Here is a 23,885-nt window from a genome sequence, read left to right on the forward strand (position 1 = left end):
CTTTGCACGGTTTGCTCTCAACTCAACTGTTCAACTTCCCACTACTCTTCCTACCAATTCTAAAGCCCAATCGAGGACATCTTTCCATTCTAGCTGCCCTCAAGCATGCCAAATTTATTCCCACTTATGAGCTTTCATTCAAATTTCCTTGATTTTGATATCTTAAATATCCTATTCATCTTTTAAAACTCAGCTCAAAGCTTACTTCTTAATGAAACCTCCCTTGACTCTTATCAGCCTATTCTGATTTCTCCTTTCTTTCTCCAAATTCTTTTCATTTTTACATTGGACCATAGAATACTATATATGTATATACATACAAAATATATTGTATATACAATATATACAATAAATACTAAATTTAATTATAATAGTGATAACAGCTTACATTTATATAGCTCTTTAAAGTTTACAGAACACTTTCATGATAGGATCCCTTTGAAAAAGGTTGTATGTATTATACCTCTATTTTACAGATGAGAAAATAAAGGCTCATCGTAGGAAGGGGAATTACCCTGACACTCAGCTAATAAACCAGTATTTGAACCCAAGTCTTCTGATTCAGATTCCACTGGTCCTTTCATTATACTTAGCTACATCTCTTCAAGTTATCCAGTGTGTCTTTCTTTCCAATTAAGCAGAAATATCCTTGAAGATAGACTTCTCTATCTACCCTCAAACCAATAGCACTAAACATATAGTAGGCACTCCACAAATACTTATTAATCTTCTTTTGAATCTCAGACCAAAGTTCGACCTCCTCTATGAACCCTTCCTTCACTCTCACATCTGAAAGCTGGAAATGTTGCCTCTCTATCAGATTTTCCTAGAATACATTGTCTCACTTGCCCCCATTGGACTCCGTTTTGTAGCATCATTATCTGTGCACATGTTGCATCTTCCTTAATAATCTCCCTAGGAGACAAGAACCAGGAACCTTTGAGGAAAAAGAAACTTGAAACTGTAATTTACTGTAATCAGTAAATCTTTACATCCTCAATGCCAAGCATAGAGCCCTGGGCTTACTAGATGCTTAATGCATTTTTAAGTGTTTCCCAGAATTGTAGCCATAAAACATTTAATAATAAGAGTTCAAAATATAATAGCACTGTAAACAATTATTAGGCACCTATTAGATGCACTGGGAGATAATGCAATAGAACTATAATCTTCCCATTATGGGGACTCTTTTTTTTTTTTTTTTTTTTTTTTTAAATTTAGAATTTTTTTCCCCACAGTATATATGCATGAGTAATTGTTTTTTTTTTTTTTTAATAATATTATCCCTTGTATTCATTTTTCCAAATTATTCCCCCCCCTCCCTCCACTCCCTCCTCTTGATGACAGGCAATCCCATACATTTTACATGTGTTACGATATAACCTAGATACAATACATGTGTGTAAATACCATTTTCTTGTTGCACATTAAGTATTAGCTTCCGAAGGTATAAGTAACCTGGGTAGATAGACAGTAGTGCTAACAATTTACATTCACTTCCCAGTGTTTATGGGGACTCTCTTTAACAGTGCAGATCTTAGCCCCTGTGCCTTCATGTCCTGTACAATCTTTGACCATGCCTTCCAGTAAAAGTTTTGCAAGGATTCTACCCAATGTTCTGGATCACTTCCTGTGTACCAAGAATTTTTAAAAATTTTTGATGTTGTGGATCTTATGGTCAGTCTAGTGAAGGTTAGAGACTATTTCTCAGAATAATGCTTTAAATTCATAAAATAAAATACATTGGATTACAAAGGGAATGAATTATATTAAAATACATTATTCAAAAATATTTTAAAAGTTCCCATACCCCAGATTGGACCTCTTTATTATATGAATACCATTGAAGCTCTCGGATAATCCGTTTGTCTGGGATCTATCATATTCCCTATGTGGCCAGCCTACTTCTTTTTCCAGTCAGATATTTCTTTGAATAATAATTTATGCCTGAAAAAAGGCATAAATAAAATTCTTCATTGTAGCCTGTACTTCACTGCATCCATTGTAGCCCACACTCCATGGTAGCCTCCCTCCCATTGTCCTTTGGATGACATTCAATTTAAATTCCTTGGAATTAAAAAATATATATATTACTTATCTGCTGGGAAAGAGGAAGAGAACAAACATTTATCAAGTGCCTCTATGTGCCAATCATTTTGCTAAGCACTGTACAAATTTTATCTTATTTGATTGTTATAACGATCTCGTTAAGTAGATGTGGTTTTTACCCATATCTTATAATTGAAGAAAAGGAGAAGGACAGAAGCAAAGCACTTTTGCCTGGAGCATACAGTTATTAAGTGTCCGAGGTTACATTTGAACTTAGGTTTAATGCTATTTATACTGTGTTAAGCCACAACTTTCTAGCATTCCTTTGAGTAGGAGTTGGTATCCCTTACTTCCCAGGCACATAGCTACCTAGCCTTAATCCTTGAATGGATGTTGCCTCAGTGAAACTGAGATCTATTGAAGACCTTAGCTTAAAAGATCAAGATCTCTTTTTCATCCAGAGCCATCTCTTTCTGATCTACATCTGGCCACTGGAGCAGATAACTCTGGGTCCTTTCTCACTTAAATCCAACTCTGATGTCATGATGAGAACAAGGACAAACAACTACAGCTTTGATAAGCTCTGGTGATAATGGAGATAAAAAGCTATGCTAACTACCCTGAAAAGAGCTTATATTTTACTAAGGAGGTATAGCACATGCACAGATAAAGTTACCCATCATGCTAATAATAAGTAAGGCAAGACAAAGTATTGAAGGAAAATTTAAGGAAGAGGACGACACTAAAAACTGGTTCTGTAGACCAACTTTGGGAGGTAGGCAGTGTTTTACAGATGAAGAAACTGAGGCTGGGAGAAGCCAAATAACTTGATTAGGATCACAAGCTAGTATTGTCGAAGGTGGGATTTGAACTCGGGTCTCTAGACTCAGATTCCAGTCTCTTTTGATTACAATATAATTCTTTTCTAAAAACACAAGAGATTATGCTAAATGGTTTACTCAACTTCATATGATATTCTAGATAGTTTTTAGTTTGGTTGATTTTTAAGTATAGGACATGGCTTGCCTTTTTCTTAAAGACTTGTTGAAAGAAAAAAAATGTGTTTTTGCTTTTTTTCTACAGCTCAGATCTCAGTGTGCTTAATATCAATGTGTCTTCTTCCTTCTAGGACTCTGAGGATGGTCGAACTTACTTTGTCAAGATCCATGCCCCTTGGGAGGTACTGACCACGTACGCAGAGGTGCTGAACATCAAGATGCCCATTCGGGAGAATGATATCCCCCCTACCATGGAGAATCCCTTTGAGTGTATGTTTGAGCCTTTCCGGCTCCCAAAGAAAGTGATGAACCCTGAGCCGGATTACTTCACAGCTCCTTTCAGCAAACAGAAGCAGGAGCTTTTCTTCATTGAAGATGAGAACACCTTTTTCTCGCCGTCAGTGAGAAACAGAATTGTAGGTAGACACGTTCTAAGCTGCTTTCTTTAAATGTGTCCCTGAGCACGAACTTGTGTGATGAGGAGTCATAAAGCAGTGCTGGGTGGATATAGATGTGCATGAAGTCACTGGAGGTAGCAGACAGCGGACTTCCATGTACTTTCTTTGTGTCTATAATGTCAATCCTTTCCTTCTCCCAATTTAGTATCAGTTAATAAGTAAGGATTTATTAAGTACTTATCTGTTATATACCAAGCACTATGCTAAGTGCCGGGGTTACCAAAAGAGGCAAAAGACATATCCAGGAGTGAAGTGTAAAAAAACACTGGAAAGCTAAAGGGGGCTAAGTTATGAAGGGTTTTGGATATCAAACAAGCATTTTGTATTTATTTCTGGAGGTAGTAGTAAGCTACTGGAGTTTATTGACATGATCAGACTGTGCTTTAGGAAAATGATTTTAATAACTGGATGGAGGAGGGACCAGAGTGGGAGATGCTTGAGGCAAGCAGGCCCACCAGGAGATTCTTGAAATAATCCAGTATGAAATAACAGGGGCCAGCACTAGAGGGATGGCACTCCTTCCCTCTATCAGTGATCAGGTATTGGAAGAGAGAAGGGGACATCTATCTACAAGGGATGTTGTAATGCTGAAATGGACAGATCTTGGCAACAAATTGGGGAGTGAAGCTAGAAAGGTTTGAGGAAGCATGAAAAAGTTTGCAAGAGTCATTGTGGAAACTGGAATAGTGAGTTGATAAGGGAGGTATACTAGGATTGTAATACTTGCAAGGGCAGTAAATGTCCTAGATAGAGCACCAGCTTTCGAATCAGGGGAACTTTAATTCAAATCCAGCTTCACTCAAAGTCTTTAGGAGTTCTCAGTTTGACCATTCAGTGATTAAGGCTATACACTCATTTCTATTTCAAGATAACACAACTTTGTTTCTAAGGAGCCGAGGACTCCATCACTTCCTTGCACATGGGTCAGCACACTCTGTCTTCACCAAAAAGCGCCCTTCATTTCCATCACTAAATGGATGAGGTGATAGTTGTTGACACGATTATTAAGACAGAGTCAATGCCTGGAACCAAAATGTGGATTCTGAAAATAAAAACTGCCAAATTTCTCACTCTCTCCCAGCTGCTGCTTTAAAAGTCTTGATTGCCAGTTTGGAGCTCAGAATCCTTTTGGAACATAATTCAGTAAATGTTTATTAAAACCTGGCACCATGCTAGGCACTGGGGATACAATGATGAAAAATGATATAGTCCTTCCTTCCAAAGATATTGTAGTTTGCTAGATTCTAGATAAGAATGAGAAATGAGATGGATCAATTTCGGGGGATATTGATTTCCTTTTATGTCTTTCCTAACTTTTTTGGGGGGGAGGGGGGTGTGGAGAGGTGAGGGGTTGAATTTTATCAATCTGAGGAACTCTTGGTGTGGGTGTTCCCTCTGTTCGTGCATGTTGTCATTCCATACGTACCATCATCCTTGTGCATCGCCGAGACACACTGAAAAATTAAGTGATCTTTTTGTGTCAGAGACAGGATTTGGATCTATCTTCCTAATGCCAAGGTTGGCTCTCTAATACCATATTGCTACTCCTTAGTTATTTCATACTAGAGGTCCCAAACTTAATTCATTTTGGGGGGGGGGTTACAGTTTTCTCTCTTTTATAGTAAAACAATAAAACCTTTTCTCCCAATTTGTAGTGCCCTTTCCCTTCATAACTTTTTTCTTTGTAAATTGTTATTACTTAGAACCTGTATAAATATATGTGGATAGTGCTTTTCTCTTTTTAAATCATTTTAATATTTTGTGTTATTTAATATTTTACTATAATCTTTTGAAGAGATAGAACAACTATTACTATTATCATACCCATTCTAGAGCGCTGAAATAATATGCATGATTTGCCCAGACCTACCAGCATCTTTCAACCTCTGAAACATTTATACCCTTAAGAAAAGGGGAGAACCTAGAAAATGTTTTTAGGTATCTAGCTGCTGCTGGCAGATTCCTCACTGCCAACCCATTCCATCTTCTATGTGCTCAAAACCCAGGCAACTTACAATGTTGCCTTACATACAACTTCCTCAAGAGCATGCATACTACATGGAAACAGGAACGTAGACACTCCAGAGAAGACACCCTAATGTTTCACAATACCACTATGGTGCTATTGTCTCTTTCACCTTCCTCTGTCTCTTCCTTGTCTTATATAAGTAGAGCATATCTAGCATTACAAATACAAGCCCAGAACTTCTGCTTTCTATATTTGTAATCTGCTGTTCATAGATAATCTTTAGAGTAGGAAAGAGACTAGTATAATCTTCCAGAGATGGGCTTCTTAAACCTTTTTCCAATTACAACCCCTTTTCGTCCAAGAAAATTTTATGTGACCACAGTTATATAGATACATAAAATAAATATATAAATGATTTATTGATAATAAACTATAATTCCATGACCCTCACATTTACTCCATTTGGGTCATGAGCTTCAGTTTAAGAAGTGAGGTTCTAGACCAGGAGTTCTCAAACTACAGCCCCTGGGCCAGATGCGACTGCTGAGGACGTTTATGCGGCCCACCAGGTTATGGCAAATGAGCTGAGGGGCAGAGACAGAGTATGAGCTTTTGTTTTTACTGTAGTCCGGCCTTTCTACAGTCTGAGGGACAGTGAATGGCCCCCTGTTTAAAAAGTTTGAGGACCACTGCTCTAGACCATCACTCCAGTAGCCAATATCTTGCCTTTCTCCTGATTCAGTTACTCTGTCTTCCTTGGTTGATCAGTTGTCCTTCGTTCTCAAAGAGGACCAAAATCACATTACTGTGTTAGAGTTGAGTTACAGTGTGTCTGACTGTGGCTGATCAGACCAATATGAGCTCAGAATGCTCTGCCACAGTTTGGATACAGATAGTCCCTATGAACATTTGGGGTGGATTCTCTGCTTTGCACATCTCACATTTCTTCTGAGCTAATTCACTTTTGCTTTGCTCAGCTCTCTGTTTTCCTTAGTGTCATAACAAATCACACAATGAATAGGATGGCTGGGACTTAAAATAGAGACTCCTGGCTCCCAGCTGAGAACTACCACTCTTGTATACAACACCTTTCACCTCCTTGATCTGAAAAAAATCAACATAGCTAATCAGCAGAGAGTGTACAACAGGCTTATTTTAAAAAGAAGAATGAGAAAAAGAAAAACAAAACAGGACTTGTATTTGCATTCCAGAAGTAGCTCTAAACACACAGGTCCCTTGAACTACTGACTCCGTGTCCCATATGAAAGTCAACACTGTCCACTTAGCCCGGGCTGGAAGATTTCACCCATGGCCGTGAGTCAGAGGGAAGAAGTCCAGAAGCTGAATCACATGCTTACTGGATTTCCCTTCACTGTTTCTCATAGTCTATTCAGCGACATCTAATGAAATCACAGTCTCAGGTTGCGCCTGCTCCTGGACTTTCTCAGGTTGCACACCTGAATCATTCAGCTGTTCCCAGGAAGATAGGAACTCGGTCAAACACTTTCAGCCATGCTCTTTCACGTTTTTACCATACTTGCCATCAGCCCAGACCTGGCAAGTGGGAATACTCTGGGAGGAAGCCTTCTCACTGCCACTCCCATCTTAGTCCTCTCCCCTCTCAAATTGTCTGGTATTCTTCAGTTTACATGCTGTTTTCTTTCCCCTAGTAGAAGTGAAGCTCTCTTAAGTCTTTAAAGTCTTTTTATTTTTAAATTTTTATATTTTAAAAATATTTTTATATTTTATTTATATTTATTTTTAAAATCAAAGATATTTTAAGATTGTTAAAATAATACCCCAGATTATTTGTTTTTCATGTGTTTTTTTTTCCTTTTCTTTCTGATGCCTTGTGCTGTAATTTGATTACTAATTCTCGTTCGGCCATGTAGATGGCAAGCCATCCATGTCCTTCAGTTCTGTGCGATTCTTGTCCACATACTTCTAAAATTTTCCATGGAGGCCCACCCAACAGTAGTACAAGGTCTTCCTAATATTCTTCTGAGCTTGTAGTTTCTCTCTTCTGTCTTCCCCCATTCGCCCATGTACCAATCAGATCCAGAAATGTTTCCATAGTGGTACCTCATTGAAAATCCAAGAGAACTGAATCTGGAAGGATCCTTAGAAATTAGCTGAATTTTGATAGACTGTAAGATTTTTGAGAGCAAGGACTGTTTGTATTCCTGGCATCTGAGAGGTAATACTATATATCAAATAAAATCCAAAGGAAGACCTGGATTAATTTCTTCCTTTGGCTGCATATTGGTTGTGTGATGCTGGACAAGTCATTTCAACTATTTTTATTTTAAGGATTGCCATCCTCGTGGGGGCAGCTAGGTGGCGCAGTAGATAGAGCACCAGCCTCGAATTCAGGAGGACCAGAGTTCAAATCTAGTCTCAGACATTTAATACTTCCTAGCTGTGTGACCCTGGGCAAGTCACTTAACCCCAGCCTGGGGGGGGGGGGGGAAGAATTTCCATCCTCCAATGATGAGAAGGCTTCCTCACTCAGCACTTTCCTTCCCTGAGTCAGTGAAATCACAGGTTCAGTTTCATATCAGTCTCCAGGATATAGAACATCATAGACTTGGTGCTTGATAAATGCTTTCTGATTGATTACAGGGATACCAGTGGAACATACAGGCTATCTGACTAATAGTATTATAGAAGGAATTATCCCATAAATCCCCTTGTGGGGCTCATATCCCCCCCCCCCCTTTAGCTGTTTCTTTCTTTAAATAACCGTCCTTTACCTTACTTCCCCTATGGAATTACTTGTATGCATTAGTTACATAATAAATATTGAAATGATTTTTTTTTCTCAAAATGGCAGTAAGAACACAAACAAGAAAGCACAGTGTCTTATTGTATAACCTCAGGTTTATTTATGTGTGATTACAGTTCCTTGTCAGGTAAATGGTTAGACAGATAAGCTGATAGATATCTGTCATCTGCATATACATTATCTCTATGTCTGGATCATTCAATTTAATCATTTAATCATTCAATAACCATTAAAAAAAAAAAAAAAAAAAGCTTGCTGACTTCCCCCTCCTCATCCCCACCCCGACATGCTTTCGGCCTGCTTCTTCCCAATGTCCAGCTGCTCTGTGCTCAGGGAACATCTGATAATGTCGACAAGCACATGGATCAAATGTACATAGAAGATAAAGTTGTGCTGAATATGTTAAACCATAGACATTTCCCATAATAAATAAGGACAGTCCATAAGTTCTAGCTCATTAACATGGGTAATTATGCCTTCTATAATTTTTGAAAGAAATTCATTTCCACAAAAGCATATGCAAAGTACAAAGTGTTTGGCTCTTCTTTCTCTGTCACAATGCACATGCTTTTCTCCTCTGTCCCAGAGAATATTAGAGTGCAAAGGACCTGAAGGGCCATTGAGTCTAGCCCATATTTAAACAAAAATTCCTCCTTATCATGTAGATAATTATTCCTCAAGAAGTGGATGTCCAGAATTTACTTGAAGACTATTGGCAAATTATAAATCTACCTTTCAGGGTGGTCTGTTATATTTTTACTTGTTAATTTTAATGAATTTTATCAATAGGACTTAGGGTTTTTTTTTTCCTTAATACTGTGTAAATTTCTCCCTTGATTCTGTTTTTAGATAGCTGTGTTTGTTGGGAATTTTTCCTTATACCGAGTATTCATCTGCCTTCTACAACTTTTCTTCAAGTCCTATTGTTCTATTCATGCACTCTCTTTTTCATTAATATATTACTTTTCATTTCTAACTGGGTTTCCTTTCTCTAATCTCTTCTCCCTTCCCTATATCTTTCATATCAGTGACCGTGGAATCCTCCCTAATGTACAAATCTGATCTTGCTATGTCTCTTCTTATACCTTTGAGAGCATTTTAAAGCTCTCCATGATGTCTACCAAAAGATATTCATTCTGCTTACTTCAGCATTCAAAGCTTTGTATCACATAATATCACTCTTTTCCATTTGGATCTCATTCTACAGTTAAAATGACTAGTATGCTGTCACTCAAACTCACTCGTGTCTTTGATCAGACTGTTTCTAGGATCTCCCCCATGTTTGCATCTTTTAAGGTCCAACATTAAACTCCTGCATGAATCTTTGAGCCACCTCTTGGCCTGAGCAGAAATTATTTTTCTTCACGTGATTTATACTTTTATCATTGAGAAGCAGTAGAGTAGTCAGAACACTGAACTTAGAATTGGGAGGGAAGTGTTTGAATCCTATCTCCAACACTTATTATGTTGAAATTATTTAACTTTGCTCAATCTCAGTTTTCCTAATGGTAAAATGGATTTTAAAATACCTGTTGTACTTAACCTTATGAGGTTGTTGCACTGATCAATCAATCAATCATTTTATTCATAAGACATGCTTCTAGCTGTAAAATCACATGTAAATGTTAGTGATGTTTTATTTTGCATTGTGGAATCTTGTGTATATCTTGCTTGACTATCTTAACTTCCTTTCATTTCTGTCTCCCTAAATTCCTAGTACTATCTGTGCCCTGTACAGAGCAGGTATTTAAAATGCATTTTGAAGTGAATAAATGGATACCCTTATTTTTGCCTCCTAGGTTTACTATATTCTCTCACGGTGCCCTTATGGGACAGAAGAAGGAAAGAAAAAATTTGGCATTAAGAGACTACTAACAAATGGTACCTATACAGCAGCTTATCCACTTCATGATGTGAGTATTGATTTGGTCTCAATACATGTTAAGCTCATTTCTTTCACTCATTAATGGAGCTGGAGAACGTTAACTGCTTACCCTTTAAAAGAAAGGGAGTTTGATTTCTACTCCCAAGCAAATCCCTAAATACTCCCCTCTCTCTCCTCTATGTACTAAGATATTTGATTATCTTGAAAGGAAGGAGGGTATAAAGGCAAAAGCTCCAAACTTGGATTCAAGGAGGCCTGGTTTTATGTGGCCTTGACCAATTTGCTTCTCTTTGAACGTCGGTTTTCTCATCTATAAAAATGATTGACTCAGATTGATTGTAAATAGCAGTCATTTCTGCTTTGGCTGGAAACTCTGAGGAGCTTCCCCTCTCAGATTCATTCATTCATTTATTTAGATTTTTTTAAAAACTAAGTGAAATAAGAAATTCTTTGCCTCATTTCTTACCTTGCTTTTAATCACTAAATGGGTGCAGCCTCAGTTAATCTGAGACTTGTTAAAGACCTTAGCTTAAAAAGGACAAGGTCCCCCATTTCATCCAGAGCCTCCTTCAGTAGTCTTGGTCTATAGTTGCCATTACCCAGATGGCTCTGGAAGGGAAAATGAGGCAGGTGAGCTTTCCCAACTCTCCCTCACTTTAATCCAATTCACTAGCATGTCATGGCATCCTCTCCCTGATGTCATGGTTCTCTTCCAGAACAAAGGACAAGCAACAAAAATAAGATTGTTAATTCTTATAGAACCAACCTCAGGGGAATTGTATTGTAAGAATGCTTTGCAAATTTAAAACCCTCTGGAAATGTGAAATTTTGTTTTTTCCTTTTTTCCCAGTGGTTGCATTCTGAAGCCCAGAAAAGGCAAATTGATGTTTTAAAAATGATTTCTCACATTTATATTTGAAGATTCTTTCAAGGACAAAGCCAAAAAATACCATGGTCCCACAGGGAAAAGTGTACTGCTGAGTATAACTCATAGGTGTTTCCAACTAAATCTTAGTTAGAAAACTTTGAAGACTCATTACTAAGGGATTGAAAGTATCTCACTTTGTATTTAGAATTCTTAACCTTGGATCCACGAATTTGTTTTTAAAAATAACTTTGATCACTATATTTCAGTATAATTAATTTTATTTGTAATCTTATACATTCTATTTTATTCACTTAAAAACAATATTCCAAGAGCAGTCCATAACCTTCCCAAGATTAAAGGGTCTGTAATTTAAAAAAAAAAAAAGTTAAGGATACCTGTTTTAGAAGTAGGGGTGGATAGATCTGCAATGTTATATGAAGACTTTTCTGATACAATATTTAGTTTTGTTGAATTTTTTTTTCCCCTTTATTCTTCATCATAAGGAATTACTCATTGGGAAAAGGAAACTTGGGGGAAAATTTGAGAAATGTGGAAAGTATAAAAATAACATAAATTAAAAATTTAAGTTTGAAATGATTAACTTTTAAAAATAAAAGAAGTATGTAAATTTTAATCTTTAAAAAAAAAAAAGTAAGAAAACAAACAAAAAAGGTGATTTTTATGTAATCCCAAGATATTTTATTTGGCTGTTATTACTTTTATTTTTATTTACTTATTTTTTGCTGAGGCAGTTGGGGTTAAGTGACTTGCCCAGGGTCACACAACTAGGAAGTGTTAAATGTCTGAGGTCATATTTGAACTCAGGTCCTCCTGACTTCAGGGCTGGTGCTCTAGCCACTGCGCCACCTAGCTGCCCCTAAATAGAATGTTCTTAATAATTACTGTAGATCACTGTTTACACATGGAAAGGCTGAGTTTAGTAGCCACCTCCCCCCCACTTCCTCACAGCAGGCATTTTCATGGTACACAATAAGCCACTTCAGAAAGCCCATCCCTGGAGATGCACCTAGCATTCAGCCAGTCTGCCAATAAATAGTAGTGAAACTGGTCTTCTTATCTCATTTGGAAGATGGGACTCAATGAATGGTCTGTTATTGTCAGTGGTAAACAATATTCACAAAAGGCTTCAGTGTAAAGTATGGAGACTCATCCCCTAGGACTTGGTCATTCCTCTGGGATTTTTGTTTAATGGTCCAACCCAGATACGTTTCTATTTCTTTAATTTTAAAGGACCTATAGAGATGCTTTTACTTTATAAGAGACATCACATGATAGTCTGTAGAAAGCAGAAAATTCCATGGAAATTTGGATGGCTGCCTATCCACCCATATTTACAAATGGACAAAAGCAGTGTCACTAATCTGTTCACAAGAAATAAAGTCTATTTTAAGAGTTATTGAAACAATCAGGCCATTCTTATTATAGTACATATTCTTTGAGATACTTATCATAATTTGAGATCATTTAAATGTAGGAAAAAATGATACACATGGGAAAATCAAGGGTCTTCTACACAATCCTGGCAGATTTTTCTGATGTGAATGGTGGTTTATGGCATGGCGGAAGTGAGTCGAAATGTTTCTTAGTATCACAAAGGCAAGAAAAGCTGCTTCGCAGCCTTGGCTATGGACCAAGAGGAATTCCCCTTTGACAGTAATGCTTGGAACTGGCCTGATGCAAATGAGTCAGCCCTTGAGCAACCACAGGATGTCTTCAGTGACAACTAAGTCATATCCTAACAGGAATTTCTCCTCCCAAATCTCATTGGTAGAATGGTTTGCCAGCATCTTTTTGAACATATCACTACATCTTGAAACAGCCCATTCAGAGTCTGAGCAACTCTAATGCCTAAGAACTTCTCTTTATATTAGCTGAAATCTCCCTCTTTGCAACTGCTGACATGGTATGAATTTTGCCTTTGGAGGCCAAGCATTATAAATCTCCCTCTTCCATTATGGTAGTGTTCCTATCCTTTAAAGACAGCTCTTATCTTGTCTTTCTCTTCTCAAGACTTCTCTTAGAGACTCAGAGTCTTAAGTCCTTAAGCCAGTTCCCTTATGGCACTGCTGCCCAGTTGGGAGACAGTCTACTTTGTGAATGTCTTTTCTCAAATGTGGTGCCCGGAAATGGATGTATCCACTCTATTGACAGTTTCCTGCATTCAAATACTCCAAGTTGTGGAGATTACGAAAATACAGTTACATTATTGGTACTCTGGGGAAGAGAGAAGAGGGATGACTGCTTCCTACTTTTAAAGTCTTCTAATATAGGGAAGTAAACCCAGAAAAATCAGTGAACTTGGAGGCAAGCTATCTGGGTTCAGATCCCACTCTGTTGCTAATTGAGTAATGCTAGCCAAGTCCCCTCATCTTTCTAAGCTTCAGTAATTCCTTATCTAGAAAATGGGGGAATTAATACATATATTCTCTATTTTACAAATGATGGTTGTGGTAAAAATGTTCTGTAAAACTTAAAGGAATATAAAAACCAAAATCTGTGATTGTTATGAAAAAAGCAAATCATACATGCATATACATGTATGTTTTGAACATATACATATGTACATATACATAAAACTTTAGAGAATTTTCAGAGTGGGGCATAATTGCTAAGTAGCATGAGATATTTACCTCCTTCCTTTTGGTACAGAAGTAGCAGAAAACAGCCATAGAGTGGAGACTACTGTCAGACATGATCAGTGTGGCCATGCATTTTGATCAGGCATTCTAATATTATCCCCATTTTACAGTTGAGGAAATTGAGGCAAACAAAGGCGGGGTGACTCATTTAGTATCACAGGGCTGTTAAGCAGAGGTCATGTTGGAACTCTGGTTTTACTGATTCTGGACTCAGTAATTTGTCCACTGTACCACCCAACTGCTGCATCTAGATAGGAGAGAGTATTCTAGGTACAAGAGACAATGTAATACACACCAAAGCCCTGTTTCATAGAATGATAAAGGAGAAAGTATTGCCTTTCATCAAGTGCCATTTCTGATTTCCTCCTTGGCAGAGAATTCATTTTAAATGAATGAGTTATTAGAATCTTAAATAGGAAGTGTTCAAGCTAACGTATACCCTACACCAAACCCCACCTCCACCCCAGGCATTATGCTGTGATGACTGGGAGACACTCACCTCAATATTACCTTCTGTTTTGTCTTCTCTGTTTCATATTAATGACTTTCTACAGTGCCAGTATTGGAAAAAAGCAAAGGATCAAAACTCTGGCAATGAGCGGTATACCCTCTATACCGAATGGGCTCGTTTCTTGCGGTTTTATAAGGAGCAGCCTTTAGATCTCATCAGGTAAGTTACTTCCAGGAGTATCAGTGTGGATGAAATGTCACTAGGGCTTCCTTTTTCACTTGATAGTACTGGATCCGATCTCTCTTTCCTTCCCTCTCCCTTCCTCTCTCCCACCTCTCCTATACCTTTCCCTTCTTCCCTCCTTCCCTCCCTCCCTTCTCTCTATCTCTCCCCCCCTCCTCTCTTTTGTTATAGAAGAAACAGCATCACTTCGGGAGACAGAGGTTCTGATTTCAAATTCTGCCCTTGATAAGTACTACCTGTGTGTGTATACCTTAGTTCTATGTTACTAAGCAACTCAAGTCAATTATTGTGTATTAAGCACTCACCATATTTCAGGCACTTGCTAAGTTTTGGATGTACAAAAAAAATGGCAAAAAAATTAGTCCCAATCCAGAAGCATGTTATATTTCAGTTAACCACTTAGGTCTCAATTTCCTTAACTGTATAGTAATATATTAAATATATAAATAAATATATTATGTATTTATTATATTTATATATATATATATGTGTATATATATGTGTATATATATATATATAATAAATATAATTATATATTATAAATAACATTAAAAAAATAGAATATTAAACTCGATGACTTCCAAGTCCCTTTCCAATTCTTGGTCTAAGATTATATCACATTGTATTTGAACGGTCTCCCTCATGATCTTCTGGTTTCATCTTGGCTGCCATCTGCTGGTAGTTCAGTTCTCCCAAGGTTTTAATTGTAGGAGAACCAAAACAAGCCCTAACTTGTTAGCAATGAAGTGTCTGCAACTAAAGGTATTATGTTCCCATCTGCAAAAACTGATGTTGAATTGTAGAAGGTCAGGTGGGATTAGGATACCATTGTATTTCTTTGTTTTTCTTTTTTAACTCAGTGTTTTATTTTTCCACTTCCACGTAAAAACAAATTTTGACATTTTTTCAGACTTGGAGGTCCAAATTCTCTTCTCCCTCCATAGAAAAGACAATCAATTTGACGTGGGTTTTACATGCAAAATGCATTTCCATAGGATATCATTTTATTAATCATCATTAGAAATTTGGTCACCAGGATGACTTACTTAGTGAAGAGGCCCAATAATCTTCAAAGTTATTCAAAATAAGGCATATTTATATAATATAATATGATAATATATATTATATATAATATATAATAATACTGTGTAGTAGACATAGTTGGGATAATCTGGATTCAAATCCCTGCTCTGAAACTGACTAGCTATATGACTCTACACAATTCCCTTGACCGACAGGAGGATTTATCTCCTAAGATGAATTATTGTTCCTTTTGGAAGCAGTTACCCTATACTGAAATGCAATGATGCAGGGATTATATTGAAGAGACCACAGATCCTTTGCATCCTATCTCTTGAAAAACATCCGTTAAAGGTGTGGTTTGTTTTGCACTTTCTAAGAGTGTAGAGATTCCTTATCCTAATAAAGTCGCATCTTGAATTATTATAAATCTGTCCTTTATAAAGGAGCTGTGCTCCATAGCTCTATCTCCTTATTTCCCTACCTTCCCTTATTTTCCCTTATTTATTAAGTCCTTATTTGGACTTCCTTCAGGTCCATCTAAAATCTTACCTTCTACAAGAAGGATTTCCTGATCTTGCTTACTTTCTTAATATTCTCTCTCTCTCTCTCTCTCTCTCTCTCTCTCTCTCTCTCTCTCTCTCTCACTATATATAGTGCCTATCCACCCATATTTACATATTATGTATATATCTATATCTATATAATGACATATGTTTATGATGACATATATATATATATATATATATATATATATATATATATATATATATATATATATATATATATATATATAATCTGGATGGCACAGTGGATAGAGCACTGGCTCCAGAGTCAGGAAGATCTAACTTCAAATCTGGCCTCAGACACATAATACTTACTAGCTGACCTATGACTGTGATCAGTGACAATGACTAGTGACCCTGGGCAAGTCACTTAACCCCAATTGCCTCAACAACAACAACAACAACAAAAAAAAAAAATGAAAAGAATGATTTCTTTGACAGCTAAGACTGTTTTATGCTTTTTTTGTACAGTGTCTGCTAGGCAAAGAGCCTTGAATATAATAGGTATTTTAAAAATGCTTATTGGCTCACATGACTATAAATGTTCAGTGACCATATTGGAAGGTAGAAAGGAAAACTGTCTCACATCATACTATTTATTAGTATTTCTATTGGAATTTCCCTAAACACCTATTTTGAATTTGTTTGTCTGGTTCATTCAAGGTAAAATACCAGATAATATTTGAAATTCATTGATCTTCCTCTCCATGGGCAAGTTTAACATGTGTTTGTGAAAGGATTATTAATTTTATTGTATTTGAGGAAAGAAAAATCAGAGAGAAGAGGCTTAATAGATGCAAAATTATGATAACAGCTCCCCAGAAAAGCCCAGTGGTGATCTTCTTTCCTTCAAAGGTACTGTCTACTGCACAGGGCCTCAGTCCCCAGATACAACATTAGCAAGTATGTTTTCTATTATTTAGGCCTTGGCCAATTGGCCCTGGTGGATTTCAGCTGTCAAGAGGAATGAGTATGTCATTTCCTATAATTATCAACCTGTTGGTGGTTTTCTTCCCTAAACTTAAGCTTCTTAATTCCCTAAGGTTGATTTTCCCTCAAAATGAAAAATGCTGTTGTCTTTTTCTTCTAAAAACTCATCCATTTTTCTTTGGAATGCCATTGGGAAGAGAACTTCTAGGGAAATTTTGTTGGAAGGAGTGCATTTTCAGTGCAGCTCTTCTATGAAGCGATTTGTTGATCTTCAGATTTTTCAGTCTTATCCAACTTTTCATGACCACATTTGGGGTTTTCTTGGCAGAGATTCTGGAATAGTTTCCATTTTCTTCTCCAGCTCATTTTACAGAAGAGGAACTGAAGCAAGTAGGTGAAGTGACTTGCTCTGAATCAAATAGCTGGTAAATGACTGAGTCCAGATTTGATGAATTTTCCTGACCCCAAACCTGGTACTCTAACCACTACACCATCTAGCTACAAGGATAACAACAACAATTTACTGTAAATTCTTTTGGAGGCAACAACTTTCTCCAAGCCCTGTATGCCTAATATTCTAAAAAAGATAGAGTGGTTAATTAATCATGGATTTTATTTTTGGGCCGAATGATGCTATATTAGCTAAAACAATGTTTTATTTTAGTATTTCATCTTCATTTCCAAATATATTCCTTTCCAGACCATCCCCTGTGGCAAAAAATTTCAAAAAAAGAAGTCTAAAAAGTAGATTAGTAAAACTAAGCAATACATCAACTGACTCTATCACTGTAATGTAATGTTTCCTTCCCAGGAGAAGACAGCCTAGGCAAAGAGGAAGGCATTTATTTTCAAAAGACTTCTCCTTTTGCCTTCCAACCCCAATCCACAGCCCTTTCCTTAAACTGATGACTATCTCAAAATTCTAAACAAGAACTGGAAGCCATTTTTTTGCTCCAATCCATGCTCCCAACAGAAGCTTGTATAAGCAGACTTATTGGCTGGTGGAGATATCTACACAAAAGCTCCTTTTCCTTCTTTTCTCAGAAAGCTTTTTACTTCGATACTAGCTAAGAGTTAGATTGGAAAACAGTTCTGTAGACTATGAATGAAATGTCTAATAACAGACTTATTCATGAAATTTTCTCTATGACTGAAGGAAATCTCTTTGGATGAGTCTCTAGGGATGGTGAGGCATTTGGTATGGGGAGAAAATAGTAATAGTCTGGGAGTCAAGAAATGTAGTTTCTAAATCTAATTCTGTTAGACTAGTTTTGTGATCTTAGCTAAGTCAAGTTGAGATTATTGGGAAAAAGCAAAAAAGTTTGGTACTTATTCTTCCCTCTCTGTGGTGGTAGAGTACTTTGTGAGGAAAATACTATCTATACTATCGAATTGGATGATATGTTTGATTAATTTCAGCAAACTGCTTTCCCTCCTCTCTTTTAAATTTTTAAAATTATTATTATTTTAAGTTGTCTGAGTGAGGAATATGTTGTTGATATTTAGTTGTTTTTCAGTCATGTCCAAAGTCTTCATATCCTCATTAGGAATTTTCTTGGAAAAAATACTGAAATGTTTTGCCATTTTCTTGTCCAGTTCTTTTGACAGATGGGGAAATTGAGGTCCAGAGTCACACAACTAACAAGTGTCTGAGGCTGGATGTGAACTTAGGAGGATGAATCTTCCGAACTCTAGCCTCAGTATTCTATCCACTTTGCCACTTACCTAGTTGCCCTGTTGTTCAAATGAGGATATGAAAACTAAACATATCTTGATTTATCTATTCTGTCTATATTAAATGAGAGAATTGGATTAAACTCTCACTATGGTCCCTTCTAGTTCTAGGAAGGAAGAAACCTGTCTGATTTGTATTTGAGAAGAAAAACCATAGAAGCACTTTTTCCTTCTTAAGGCAATTGGGATTAAGTGACTTGCCAAGGTCACACAGCTAGGAAGTGTTATGTGTCTGAGGCCAGATTTGAACTCAGGTCCTCCTGATTAAAGGGCTGGTTCTCTATCCACTGCACCATCTAGCTTTAGAAGCACTTTTGAAACCTTATTCAGAGTTGAAACTCCATAGGATCAAGAGATTTCAATCTGGAAGGAACTAAAGAGATTTTCCAGAGAAGGAAAATTATGTGTAGTTTTAATTACATGACTTTCCCAACATCACACTGGTGGTAACCATCAGGATTTGAATTCAAACCTGTTTTCCCTGACTCCAAATTCAGAATTCTTTCCACTGCACTGTCTAGAGTTTGCCCTGGGAAGCCAGTTTTGTCTCTGAACCTGTTTTTACCTGTTCTCCACAGGAGATATTATGGAGAGAGAATTGGCATCTATTTTGCCTGGCTGGGATTCTATACTGAGATGTTATTCTTTGCCGCCGTCGTTGGTGCAATCTGTTTTTTCTATGGTTTGATAACGATGACTGGCAACATGAGCAGGTAAGGATCCCTTCCCTCTTCCAAAACATGAAAAGGTTTGTTCATGCACAGAACTTCATCTTTACATCAAAAAATTCCTGTGGTAGTTTTCCAGTCTTCTAAAGAGAGTATCTTGCCTTGCATCTCTCCCCTTTCCAATCCACCTTCAACTAGTGGCCAAAGTGATTTTCCTAAAGCTCAGTTCTGGCTATGCTACCCCGTACTCAATAAACCCCAGCAGCTTTATTTTATTTGTGTATATTCTGTTTGGTATTGGAAGTCCTTCCACAAGCTCTCCTTCCTACCTTCCTAAGCTTATTACATATAATTGTCTTTCAGTTATTTTACATTCCAACTAAGCTGGGCTCCTTACCCGCTATGTGCCATCATGTCTCTCAATTCCATGTCTTTGTCTCCCTCGCAGCATAGAAATCTGCAATGAATCCATTGGAGGAGCGATCATCATGTGCCCTCTCTGTGATGTGAAATGTGAATATTGGAAATTGAATACCACATGTGAATCCTCACGGGTCTGTATCCTTCTTTGGACTGGAGAGATTGAGAGGCTCATTGGGATGTTAGTGCTAGCTGGTGATTGATGAATCTTCTTTGTCTTTTCCTCTGCAGTATTCGCATTTGTTTGATAACGTGGCCACCCTCTTTTTTGCAATATTCATGGGAATTTGGGGTGAGTATCTCTGCACAGAAATGAACGGCATCATGGTGTAATGGAAGATCTGGGTACAAAACGCTCCTCTCTCTCATTGGTTCTGTGATCTTGGGTTAGTTTTGTAACTTCTCAGTGTTGCAGGGAATTCTCTAAGACACTAAATTTCAGAGAAGGTAACATTCTGCATTGATAGATGGTGTTCCTCCCTGAGAGCTCACTTCACCAATGAGATCACAGTTGTAATCCCTATCCCTCTCTCTGCATTGGGACCCGCTTCTTTCAAAGACTGCATTACATCTGTCCCCATGTCCTCCAAGAGACTTCTCACAATGGAAATGATCTCCTAAGTTCATAGGCCACCTTGAAAGCATCACAATTTGTACTATTCTGTGGGTTCTGGAGACCAGAATTAAACCAGGGAATATAAGCCATAGAGAGTAAGTTTTGGATTCATCATTAGGAAAGATGTTTTAACAATTCAACCTTTCCATCATTTGATGCATTGATCCATAATGTAATGGGCTCTCTTCATCAGTAGAGACTAGATGATTTCAGAGGAATTACCAGTAGAATTCATGCATTAAGGCAAATGTCCTACATAACCTCAAAAATCCCTTCTACTTCCGAATTTCTGTGATTTGAAATGAAAGACCTCCTTAAATAATGAAATTTTTAAACATTACTGACTGATTTGATTCTTTAAGCGAAACAAAATGGATTTTTAAAATGTAGCAATAAAAATGAAAGGCTGCACAACACAGTAAACAGTGACCTCAGTCAGGAAGATTTTAGTTCAGGTCTTACCTCCAAACATAGTTGCTTGTGAAGACTTTTAGCTGCAGAACAGATACTAATGATAGAGGGAATTTCTTCATTTGGAATCCCTTCCCCTGATTAAATCACCAATTAACCAGTCCAAAACAAAACAAATCATCATACCAATGCCATTACTACATTATTCTCATGCTTCATTGTGACTTAGAAGTGCCCATAAGATCTTGAAGGTGGTCCTGGGAAAATAGCTTTTCTTACAGGTCCAATATACTACATTTTAACTTATGAACTTATGGGAAGTGGAGAAGGAAAAATAGATATTTATGCAATAAGTGAAAAGTCTTTTCAATTATGACTGCTCCGATTCAATCCAACAAGTTTCTATTAAATATCTGTGACACAGGAGATTTGGTCCAATGGAAAAGGGCCCAGTTCTCAAGACAGAAGCCCTGGGTTTATCCTACCTCAGACATTTATACTCATTTATAATCCTTTCACTTTGGGGAATAATTATGACAAGTTCTATTTGCCTGTGACAAACAGATCTAAAATCTCTCACTACTTACTCCTCTGTAAGCCACATAGGTTTAGTCATCATTGCAGCTCTAATACAATCCCCCTTTAGCTTTATAGGAGCAACAGTCTTAAGATGAATAGAGTACAGTCTTGCCAATGACCCATCTTTTGTTTAAGGACTAGCCTTGCTAAACTTAGGCTTATCGCTAACCAACCATGTATTTTCCTAGCCATAGAAAAACATTTGTAGGCCATATACTGTAATGATAAGTAGAAGAGCTGACAGAACTATAAGTATGTCTATGTACTAGTTTAAGAGGCTTAGCTTACCCTGCACTGTTGAGTATAGAGGCTAGAATACAGGATGTGTGAAATAAGGATAAAGATACAGAGGAAGCTGAAATTAATGGATTCTGTAGTACTTCCAGAAAAAGATTGTTCCAGATTTGGTGGGTCAATAAAAGTAAATCTTGACATCATAGGCCATCGAAACCCACTTCTGGATTTTTCAGGATGTATCATTATAGATCATAAATCTATAGTTGGAAGGGACCATAAGGTCATCTCATACTCTTGCATAGTTCAGAGATGGAACAGACTTTATAGTGTTGATTCATTCAACCTCTGTCTTCTCACCTATACAATGAGAAGGTGGAATAATAACCATTGATGGCTAATTGATAATCCTGATATCTCAAAACCTCTTTCATGTTCTGTGATTCTTACTTGGAGAGCCCAAAGATGAAAATTTATTTTAATATTTCAAAAGACCTATTAAAAAATCTGTTTGGATTCTAACTTCAGGGACACAAATTCTTTTTGTTTTTAACCTCGATCCAGCAACATTTATTAAGTACCTACTGTGTGTCAGGTATTGTGTTTAGCACTATGATACAGAAAGACTTAGAAGACAATCTATGGCTTTAAGCTTTAAGTTAACAATCTAATAGGAAAAATAACAATCTTATCAATAAGCACTGTGCTAAGCCAGAAGATACCAAAAGAGTCAGAAGACAACCTATGGCCTTAAACAGTTAACAATCTAATGGGGGAAACAATAATTCATCAATAAGCACTTATTAAGCACCTTCTACGTACCAGACACAGAAGGGGATACCAAAAGAGGCAAAAGAAAAATTCTTATCCTCCTTCTGGGCATCTTAGTAGATACTTTAAAAGACTGCTGTTGTTGAAACAGTTTCTTTCTGGGTGACCAAGCTTTTACCTCTCAGTTAATATAGTATGCAGATTATTATTGTAACATCTCCCATCAATTATAAAATGTGTCCTATCTGAAAATTCAAGAGACTGGCTGACATCCCCAATGAAGACTCTGGGAGAGGTACTTTGACAATGCTGCCATCAAGTGGTTCTTTCAGGGATTGCCAGTGTAGCAGAGAACTGATTTGCACTTGAAGTTTTGTATGTCTTTCATTCACCACTTGGGAATTCAATGAAATGATGTACATCATTCGCATCAATGGGAGAGATACAGAAATCCTGGTTTCTGCCCCCAAAGAGCTTACAATTACTGTACAAACATTTAATCCTTAAGTGTTTATTATGTACAAGCTACTACAAAAGGTATATTGTGGCCAGGGTCATGAAAATGAGAGTTGGGCGTATTTGTAGACCTTTAGTGGCTACAGATTTGAGCTCCTCTCCTGCGGGACATTTCTTTAAAAACTAAATCATGCACATGCATCACGTAGAGAAAGAGCTCTGACTCTGGAATCGGGGAAACTACTTGACCTAAATGGCCTCTGAGGTCCCTTCTAACTCTTAATCTATGAAGTTTCTTGCTTCATATATAAAATATAATTTTTCAGAGGAAGGGAGGGAGGGAGATAGGAAGGAAGAAAAAAAGGAAAGAAGGAAGGGAAGGGAATGGAAGAAAAGGGGAAATGTGTGATCTCAGATAAGTTATTTCATTTACTTAGACATCAGTTTACTTATGTGTATAATGAAGGAATTAGAATAGGTGGTCCCTGGCAACTCTTTCAGCATTAGACTTATAAATCCATGATATATTGAAATTACCAGGTCTGGAGGGGCAACCTTGGCTATGGACTTTCAGCAAGTTTATAGTATGTTTTGGAGTCAGAAGATCTGGATTTAAACCCAGTTTTGTCACTTGTGGCTTATATAATCTTGGCCCATTCGCTTAACTTTCAATACTTTCATCTATAAAATAGGGATATATGTAGCCCCTAATTCAAACGAGGTGTTATATTTAAAGCTCAATGTGACTCTATTGTGCTCCATATATAGTAGGAGAAAAGAAAGAATTCGATTCCATAAATAAAGGGAATCCGCCATTGAGTTACAAAGTTTCCACCTTGTCACACGGAGTTGTTTCCTAACAAGAAACTCAGAACCCAGTTTGGGTTTGAATTAAATTCATCTCCGTTTCACACAAAATGTCTCATGGTTCTTCCCCCCAGGCAATTGGGGTTAAGTGACTTGCCCAGGGTCACACAGCTAGGAAGTGTTAAATGTCTGAGACTAGATTTGAACTCAAGTCCTCCTGACTTCAGGGCTGGTGCTCTATCTACTGCACCACCTAGTTGCCCCTAAAATGTCTCATGTTTTCCACGCATTGGCCAATAATGTCAGT

At 37.2% G+C, this 23,885-nt stretch overlaps 1 protein-coding gene across 10 annotated transcripts in view; it reads left to right on the top strand.

Annotated features, from left to right (window-relative positions):
- ANO5 (anoctamin 5) overlaps nucleotides 1-23,885 on the top strand; it is a 139,046-nt gene that overhangs the window by 85,294 nt on the left and 29,867 nt on the right. For all 10 annotated transcript variants that reach the window (XM_074274872.1, XM_074274870.1, XM_074274873.1 and 7 more), the window contains 6 exons: nucleotides 3,179-3,463; nucleotides 10,059-10,172; nucleotides 14,227-14,342; nucleotides 19,195-19,329; nucleotides 19,733-19,838; nucleotides 19,936-19,996. In XM_074274872.1, the coding sequence (XP_074130973.1) occupies nucleotides 3,179-3,463; nucleotides 10,059-10,172; nucleotides 14,227-14,342; nucleotides 19,195-19,329; nucleotides 19,733-19,838; nucleotides 19,936-19,996 (817 nt within the window). The remainder of the gene's footprint in view (nucleotides 1-3,178; nucleotides 3,464-10,058; nucleotides 10,173-14,226; nucleotides 14,343-19,194; nucleotides 19,330-19,732; nucleotides 19,839-19,935; nucleotides 19,997-23,885) is intronic.

Source organism: Sminthopsis crassicaudata, chromosome 6, assembly GCF_048593235.1.
Source record: "Sminthopsis crassicaudata isolate SCR6 chromosome 6, ASM4859323v1, whole genome shotgun sequence".
NCBI lineage: Eukaryota > Metazoa > Chordata > Mammalia > Dasyuromorphia > Dasyuridae > Sminthopsis > Sminthopsis crassicaudata.